Below are 9,804 nucleotides of genomic sequence, written 5' to 3' on the forward strand. Positions count from 1 at the left end.
TGTCTTGATTTTTGTTTTGCAATTATTAACTACATATTTCACTTTCCTTTAATATTTTGGATTTCTAAAAATGGGAAATGAACTAATATATTTGACTTAATCATTATAAAGTCAAAGACATTTAAATTTCAAAAAGAAGTCAAATATATTTGAATTAATAGTTTGAAGAGAAACAGGAAACTTGTTCGTGAGAAACCTATATCTATTAGATTATACATTCCTCAAGTCAAAGTTCGAAGGTTGAAGAGAGAGAAACAGGAAATCTTGTTCTTCTCACACTCAAGTGACGACACAGCTTCAACTCAAGTGACGACACAGCTTCAACTTGATCGCTCTTTCCATCAATCAACCATGCCAGACCACCTCCACTACCACTATTTCGATCATTCAACCTCCACATGGGTTCCACCTGGTTATCGCTTTGCCCCGACTGATGACCAGCTCATTCTCCATTACCTCTCCAACAAGGTCAAAGGACAGCCTTTACTTTCTGAAGCCGTCACCGACTGTGAAATCTACGGCGATCAAGACAAGGAGCCTTGGAATATTTTTGACGTGACCTCACCCAGAACGTTCTACGTCTTCACCAAGCTCAAGAACAAGGGTAAGGGAAAAAGGATTGAGCGAACGGCTGGTCGTGGGACTTGGAAAGGACAAAGAACCGATCCAGTCAAGGATTCTGACGGAAATCATATAGGGTTAAAGAAGCTTTTTGTGTTTGAAGTTAAAGGGGATGGTGCCAACAATGTCAATGGACATTGGCTCATGCACGAGTATTCTCTTCTTACCCAAGTAAGTTTCCTACCTATTTTATCACCTCCATTGCATGCTTTATATGATGATGACTGTATTTATGCAACTCCAGCAGTACTATTAACCATTTATATTTCTTTCTCTTGTAGAGTGATTATGTCCTTTGCGCAATCAGAAACAAAAATGCCAATGAATCGACTGCTGAAGAAGTTGGACTTGATCATGTTGAAGGAATTGAAGCCATGATAGAGGAGCCTGAACAATGTATTGGGCAAGACCAAACTCTGATGAGTAAGCAGGTTCAAGCCACCAACACTTGCATAAATAACCAACACACAAAAAGAGGCCTTGAAACTGAAGAAGACGAGACGCAACAGAAGAGGATGAGGTTCGGCAATTCAGTCCAAGACAAGCAAACTTGTTTCGCGGGAGCAGCAACACCAGTATCTACTTTAGCATCAGATAAATCATTGGGTGATCAGGAAGGAATGACAGCTGAAAAACTTGAACAAGAATGGGCACTTGAAGGCTTTGAAGACCAAAATTTGGATGAGCTGCTGGAGGCCACCAATGCTCAAGAATACCCGCAACAAGAAGAAATGATGAGATTTAGCGACTACTGTGTGATGGAAGACATGTACAAGCAGCATTCTTTCACTGCAGCGGCAGAACCAGCATTGGGCATTGATTCAGAATTCTATTATTCTAATCCTCAACCTTATACCTTACATGACCATTGCCCTCACTCTTTACCGGACAACAGCATGGGCAACTGGTCTGATTGAGCTCAAGGGCTAAGTGTAGCATATTTCAAAGCATAGAGTGGAAGGCAAAGCCTTGCTCAAGATTAAATTAATGATGTAACTCTTCTTTGATTATATATATACATATATGTGGTTTGTCATTCATTCTCAGTTTCTAGTCCCTTTTTTAGTTTTATTTTTTTGACAATTACTTTAACTGTTGATTAAAAAGAAAAAAGCAGAACAATTTGAACAGATAATGAAAAAGTAAAATGTTCACATTAAAATGTATCATATCTTAAATGGTAGCCATAAATTAAAGGAACAAAATCTGAAGCAAACAAAATCACATTGGTGAGAGTAGGACATGTGAATACTGCATCTACGCAGCTCCAGCACCCTTGCCCTTATTCCTCTGGATTTTCTTCATATAGAACTCCACCTCTTGACCCTCCAATATGTATCCATCAGCCCTGCCACATGTGAAGAAATGCATGCAAACAACCTAGCAGCACCAAATTGTTCTTCAATGCGAGCATCAAGTTTACAATCTTATCAAAAGATTCACGTGAATTGCGGCTAACAACATCAGCCGCAACAAAAGTCTCTCAGTTCCCTGTCTTGTTTGCGTTGTTAGCATGTACTTGAGTTGAGCATCCCTTCTTCGCCTCTGGATGCATGTATGCACGTTCTAATTATGTATGGAAAAAATGAAAAAACTCCTATGTCTTGTCTTGTGTTTGTTATTCACACCTGCAAGTCCCGCAATGTAACTAAAGAATCCAGATAGTCACGTGTGCTAGTTCTGAATTTAGTTTGTACAAGGTACAATATCACATTTTCATTCTTTCTCTTTTGGCCTAGATATGAGGTACAGGAGAATTTGTTCTGCAGGGTGATGTTTTCCCTGCTTTGAGAATACAATTCTCATCTTTACCCATGGTTCATTATTTTTGTAGGACCATGGTGTTGTATTCTCTTTCTTTTAATGAATCTTTTGATGATTGAGAAAAATAAACAGAAACAGAGTCAGGAGAGAGAAAGAATGGGAGAAATGAGGAGAAACAAACAAAGATTAGAGAGAGATATTTGAGAGAAAGAAGACTGATATTTTAGTATCTCAACATCCAAAAACTGAATAAAAACAACAATAGAAAATGTATGGTTACAACCATGGAACTCTGGTCCTCAATCTTTATAAGTTTAACCATGATAAAAACCCCCCTATTTCTCCCTGATCACCTAATAATATCTTGGGATTCGTGTTATTAATTCATGAGCTTGAGGCTCTTGACATTTTGATTAGATTTCATTTCCATCTTTTTGCAGAATGCAGATGGTATTACTAGATCATAATACCCTACATGAGTTGAATTCGATTAATATTTATCGAGTCAAATTTGAATAGTTCATTGATAATGTGACTGGCTTACATCATGCTCGATGCTATACTTTCTATATTCAAACTTTTCAAATTTAAACATTTTATCTAATGTAAATGGAATACTTGTTTCTAAATTTCAACTCCTTTTACAGAGAGGATTATTAAAAGTAAAATAAACATTAAACAAATAAAATACATATATATTCCTCAAACCCATTTTCTTTTATTGTGGAGAATTAAAATTTTTTTAACCACAGTAGTATTCAGAAAAAATTACAAATAATTATTATCTTTTAAGATCAATCAATTCCCCATAATTTAAATACAATTTTGATGCATGAATTTTACAACCATTAGATTTCCATCACAGGAAATAACTTATTAATCTAAATCATTCATTCTGCTATAATAACCCATAAGCTCACAAGTATGTTGTTACATGGTAGCAATGGAACCAGCAACACTAACATATAAATTAGACTGCCATGAAAATGGGCCATTCCTGAGGCAGTCATTGCTGAAGATGGCATGAAAATGCCGGCAATTATATCGTCCCATCCTTTGTTTAATTGATAATAGCCCTGACCATTCATCAACAGAGAAAAACTTTACCAGAACTGAGGAGTGAAGGAATTCGTAACTGATGAAACAACATTACTAAATACTTGGATGTGCTAGTGCTAATCTCTCACTGTTCATAACTGATGAAAGCTATAATTGCTGCCTTATGAATAACGATTGTGAGAATCTGTGCACTATAACTATGACTACGATTTGGGTTTTACTTTTGAACTGCATGCATTGCAAGATCTTAATGCTTTTGCAGTTTTCAACAATTGTAATCATCATAAACACAAACCATCCGGAGAAAGAGAGATGAACCACAACCAGTTACCAACCTTTCATCAAAGTGTGAAGAAGCCATGGATCACTAGAAGGTCGTCCCTTCTCCCAACTCCAGCCTTAGCAAGACTGTCATCAGCTTCGTTCGCCATGGACATATGTCCTTAAACGTTTTTCTTGCCCTACACTGTTCCCTTAAGTTTTTTTTCAGCCTAGATGAGGCTAGAATTGGGCTCTTGAACCATGCTTCTCTCCAACTGAATGATAAAAATCTCTTTCCTCTCCATTACTCTCTCTGTTCAATGGTGTTTTATAAGTACAAATTCTTGGGAAATATTGCCAGTGACAAATTTCTCAAATTTTTCCAAGTACAAATAATTATGGAACCTTAACAAAAAGTGTTGGGAGGATTCTCAAAGATAGAAATATTTAACAATTTTAAAATGGTATCATGATACTTATTTGTGTGCTTAGCTTAAAAACTATAAATTAAATAAAAAATTTCTCCTATATATAATGGACTTAATTTTGAGAACTTTATATGCAACATTTATTTAAATATTTTTAGGTGAAAAAATTCTCTTAAATTCTACCAAAAGGTTGGGGAATTTGGGAAAGATTTTAATATCAAATATATTTATTTATTTATTCTTATGTAAAAAAGCAATAAAATAAATTTAAAACAAATAAATAAGTGAAGCAAGCACCCGAACATTTGTCGCATTGGTTGGTGCATAATTTCCTTGTCTAAAAAGTAAGAAAATTATAAGTGATAGTTTTCTTGAAAATCCTTAAGTGAGAAAATTTTCTTACAGCAAAACTATTGAGGAATTTGAAAATAATTAATTTCAATATTAAAGGATTTTTATTTATTTCTTAAAAATAAATTTGAAATGACTAAACATAAGAAACATAAAATATACATACAAACAAAAAATTCTTCAATAATGGAATTTTTAAGAATTAGAGTTGGTTTTTCTTCAAATGAACCTTTTGGTGACCAAGGGGGTGAGTCCTATAGAATGGAGTCTTGATGTGAAAATGTCCTTTCTTGTCCTTAACCTATCAAATTCAGAGGGTACATAGGGATGGATCCTATGTTATATGCAATTCAAGATTTAATGGCGGCAAGTGGGAGTATATTGTTAGTTTAGGGAATAAATGAAGTAAAATGCAGTTTTGTGGTTAATGTATTAGTTGCTCATTGCCTTTATCTGGATTGACTTGCTGTAGCTAGTCTTGCAAGGAGGTGCAGTGCGTATCTACAATTTAGAAAACCCTTGCAATGGCTAGGCAGTCTGCATAGCAGGAGATAGCAAACTTCCCCGTTGGTTCCCTGCAGAATTAGATCCATATCTTTGACACTGCTGAAAGATAAATGTACCAGCAAGGAAGGTGTTTTCTGTTTTTATTTATTATTCCTTATAATGTTGCCAATTAGAACCTTCATCGGTTTCCATGGACATGTGAAAATGAGGTTTTTGTTTTCTCCATATGCTGATTCACTCAACTAGGATTCTAGTTTATAACAATTGCCTTGGAGCAATTATGTCCATTTTAATCTTAAAATAGGTTCGTACAAAGCCTATTGAAAAGAGTGACAAGAAACTAGATTTAAGTTCAGTTCTTATGATCATTCAAACCTCTTCAAATTTCTATATATGCAACAATTATTGATCATTCTGATATGCTGACCATTACATTTGCATGATCCAAGTTAATTTGCATGATGTCTGGAGCCTTTAAGTTCTGTCGTCTGAATTCTCCTTTGAAATGTTTTCCATCGGTCTTTATTGGATCCTTGACTTACTGCTTGGTGGCAGGCTATTAGCATCTAAAATTTTTCTGCTGCTGTTTCTTGGTGGGTGCAACATGAAGTGACACCAAGCATGCACTCTGCAGCAACTTCATCTTACTGCTTCCCCTTTGCTGTAACTTGTTGGGTGGCTTTCTGGCATTTTGTCTTGAGAATTACAGATTTTAAACTAATTTTGTTTTACTGATAAACAATTGTGTACACAGGTTCTAAAGCTGCTTTTATTCTAGTATGAGGAAAAGGTTGTCATTTTGTTGCCATAGTTGTTGGTCGTCACTAGATTGGTCTCATGATTCATAGTGTGAAATTAGTTTTTGGATCACTCAAATGTCAGCAAGCTGGGCCAATTAAGGATCAATGTTTCAAAAAATATATAAAAAAAAAGGGTTATAAGTGATCATTTTTCCGTAAAATTTCTAAGTGAGAAGTTTTTCTTAAATTTACCAAAAGAGAATTTGGAAATAAATATCAATATCAAATGATTTTTATTTAAATAATAATAACAATAAATTAAGAAATGACAATTTGAAAGGAAAAAAAAAAGTTTTATCCAAATATTCTTATGAACGTACCAAAATTATTTTGCAAAGTCTTCAAATAATAAAGGTGCCAGCAAACACAAATTCATTATAAATTGAAAACTTCTACAGTGTTTCACTTAATAAAAATTTCTACTCAAACTATTCTCCCTTTCTCAAAAAACTAAATAAATCCTTATAGTAATGTTGATATGGTTCTTTAATTAAAGAATTTATAATTTAAAATACATAGTTGATCCACAATTAAGTTAAGACCCTTACGTAATAAGGTATTTAAATTCCTTTCTTTCGAATGTACAAGTAACAGCTATTTCTTAAAATTATTTATGCCATAACCAAAAAAGAAAGTTGATATTCAGATAATTATTTGTTTTCTAATCCTTTGCTTGTTACGGATGTAAATGCTTTAGAGAAATAATTAAACAAAAAAACAAAGTAAAATTCTTTTTGTCTTTTTCTGAAAAGCAAATGAAGTAAAGTAAAATCCTTTACTTGTCCATCTTTGTCAAGTTCAAGGTGGTTTGTACATTTCGATTTTCTTTAATAATATGCTTTAGTAAGTTGACTAAGTAAATAGAATAGAAAAACATATTTCTTAAATTGCAAATGGACGTTGATTATTATTAATTGGCTAATCTTTGATAAAATTTAATTTTTTTTATTAATTAACTTGTTAATGAATTTCTGGGCTATACAAAATCTTACCAAATAATTCAAATTTCGAAAACTCTTGTTTATGCCTACAATCACAAATCGTTGAGTTTTCTAACTCACCCGTTATAATATAAGATAATTTTCCTTTTTCTTCTTTCTTAAATCTCGGACACAATATAAGTTAGAATCTTTACTAGTAAAGTATTTAAATTCCTTTCTTTCAAATGTACAAGAATCAGAAATTTCAAATACTTATTTCTCATACGAATAACAATCCTTATTTACATTTCTCTTATCCTTTGCTTGTTTCATATGTAAATGCTTTAGAAAGAAGATAAAAAGAAAAAAAGAAAAGAATGAAGTAGAAAAAAATTTAAGGCAAATAAAGTGAAATTCTTTACTTGTTCCTTTTGTCAAGTTCAAGGTATTTAGAAATTGCAATCTATCTGAAAAAATATTTTTGACAAAATAATATTATTTCATATATGATTTTGTAAGTTTCAAGTTTCTTTAATAATATACAAGGAGTTTAAATTAATTATTTATTCATGTAAATTATCTGTATCAAATATGAAATCATGTATGTATATTTATAGGAAATTTTTGAAATTTTAGCTACCAGATAATTCTATCTAATAATTATTTATGCTTGTAAATTTATAGTCAAAATATAAACAAAAACCAATCTTTAGTCATTGTTAATTCAATAAATATTACTAATTAAAGTGTAAATTGACTAAGTAAACCTACAATTTAAGAATCATAAATATTAGTAATATTTCATAGAATATAGATAATTTCATATTAAGTATACCTTAGTAAATTGAATGAAAAAAACAAATTTTATAAATTTTGAATTTGATGTCGCTTATTATTAATTGGCTAACCTATGATAAAATTAATCAATTAATTATCTCATTAATAAATGTATGGGTTATTCACAATTTTATCCAATAGTTTGAAATCCAAAAAAACCTTATTCAATCAAGAAAATATTGAATAAAGACTATTATTTATTAACAATTTTTCAAAAAAAATATAAATATAAGTATTTATGCAACTATTTAGATTGGAAATTTAATTTGTTTACATTAAATCCTACTTATGAAAGAAAGTATATATGTTAATACATATATTTTTATTAATTTAAAATATTAATTCAAATTTTGACTGAGCAAAATATAAATTCTTGAAAAATTAAGTAATTAAGAAAATAATTTACTCATCTCTATATTACAAATCTATGAGTAATTATTGTTATTTTTTCTGTAAGCTTCTTTCCCTTCCAAGAAAATTATCTTCATCTCTCCTTAGAATAAAGTATAAACACCAAAATAATATCATTTACCTGTAGATTATTATCATTAATCTTTTAATTCTCATAATTATACCTTAATGAATATGTGTTAACCCTCTAAACTCATTTGTGAAGTTTAAAACTCTACTGACAATATATAAGATAATTTTTCTTCTACTTCTTTTGTATGTCTCAAACATGATGTAAATTAAGACCCTTATGTGATAAAGTTTTAAAAATCTTTTGTTCTTGATATAATATACATATCTAATAGAAAATTTAATAAAATTATTTACGCCCTTGTCGAAAGAAAGTTACCATATGAATTATTAATTCTTATAACTATACCTTAATAAACATGTGACAATCTTCTAAACTCTCACTTATAAAGTTTAAAATTTTTTACCCATAATCCTTAAACTCTCACTTATGTAATTAAGTATTCAAATTCAATATATAAAAAAAAAAGTATTCAAAGTACAAGCAACAACAAATTGGAAAAGTTATTATCAAATAACAATCTTTATTTACTTTTTTCTAATCCTTTGCTTTTGTCAGATGTAAATTCTTTAGAGAAAAGATAAAAAAAGAAATAAAGTAAAATTCTTTTTTTTTTTTTTGAGAGGGAAAAAATGCAAAGTAAAGTGAAATTCTTTACTTGTTTCTTTTGTCAAGTTCAAAGTGGTCCGTCCGTATAGAAATTGTAATCTGTCATTCCAAAAATATTTTTGGCAAAATCATATCATTTCATATATAATTTTGTAAATTTTGAGTCTTTTTCATAATATATAGGTGTTTAAATTCATTATTTATTCATATAAATTATTTGTATTAAATATAGGAAAATTTTGAAATTTTAGCTACTAGATAATTCTATCTAATAATTATTTATTTTTGTAAATTTATAGTAAAAAATATAATAAAAGACCAAATCTTTAGTAATTAAAGTAAATTGACTAAGTAAACTGACAATTTAAAAATCATAAATATTATTAATCTTTACATAGAATATAGATAATATTTTCTTATTAAGTAAACCTCAGTAAATTGAAAAGAAAAACAATTTTTTAAAATTTTGAATTGGATGTCGATTATTATTAATTGGTTAATCTATGATAAATTGGCCAAAGCCAATTGGCTTTGGAAGCAAGCAACAATATTGCCTACATTTCAAAAAAAAAATTATGATAAAATTAATTAATTAATCGGCTAATAAATGTATGGGTTATTCACAATTTTACCCAATAATTTAAATTCCAAAAAGCCCAATTTATGGTTAAAATCATGAAAATATTGAATGAAGACCATTATTTATTAACATTTTTAATAATAAAAATAGAAATATTTATGCAACTATATTTAGATTGGAAACTTAATCTGTTTACGTTAAATACTAAAAATAAAGGCATAATGGAAAAGAGAAATTATAATGTCAGAATATTATAATGTCACTTTTGGAAAAAGCCATTACCATTATTTTAATGCAAAAATTAGAAGTAATCATTTATAAAAATTTATTGTTGTAAGTATTACCGACAACTTACCGAAAAGAAACAGAACAAGTCTAACAAACAATTATTATTAATAATGTTTAGTAGTGTCGGTGTTCCAAAGTTTGTTGTCTTGTTAACAAGCACAAGAAAGGAATAAAGAAACCTACACCGATAAGGTAAAGAGAAAAAACAAGAATAAGAAGTTTATTTCTTTGGTTATGAATATATTGATCAATTACAGAATCTTTATTATTGTGTCTTTCCTTACCATCTCAAATTGAT

At 30.1% G+C, this 9,804-nt stretch overlaps 1 protein-coding gene across 1 annotated transcript; it reads left to right on the forward strand.

The window, feature by feature from the left end:
- Positions 1-23: 23 nt before the first annotated feature.
- On the forward strand, positions 24-1,661 carry LOC18592840 (uncharacterized). The gene is made up of 2 exons (XM_007019745.3): positions 24-792; positions 903-1,661. The coding sequence occupies exons 1-2, from the start codon at positions 352-354 to the stop codon at positions 1,536-1,538; spliced, it is 1,077 nt and encodes a 358-aa protein (XP_007019807.3). The 5' UTR covers positions 24-351; the 3' UTR covers positions 1,539-1,661.
- Positions 1,662-9,804: the final 8,143 nt, after the last annotated feature.

The sequence above is a fragment of the Theobroma cacao genome, chromosome 8 (assembly GCF_053813885.1).
Source record: "Theobroma cacao isolate CCN51 chromosome 8, ASM5381388v1, whole genome shotgun sequence".
NCBI classification, from domain to species: Eukaryota; Viridiplantae; Streptophyta; class Magnoliopsida; order Malvales; family Malvaceae; genus Theobroma; species Theobroma cacao.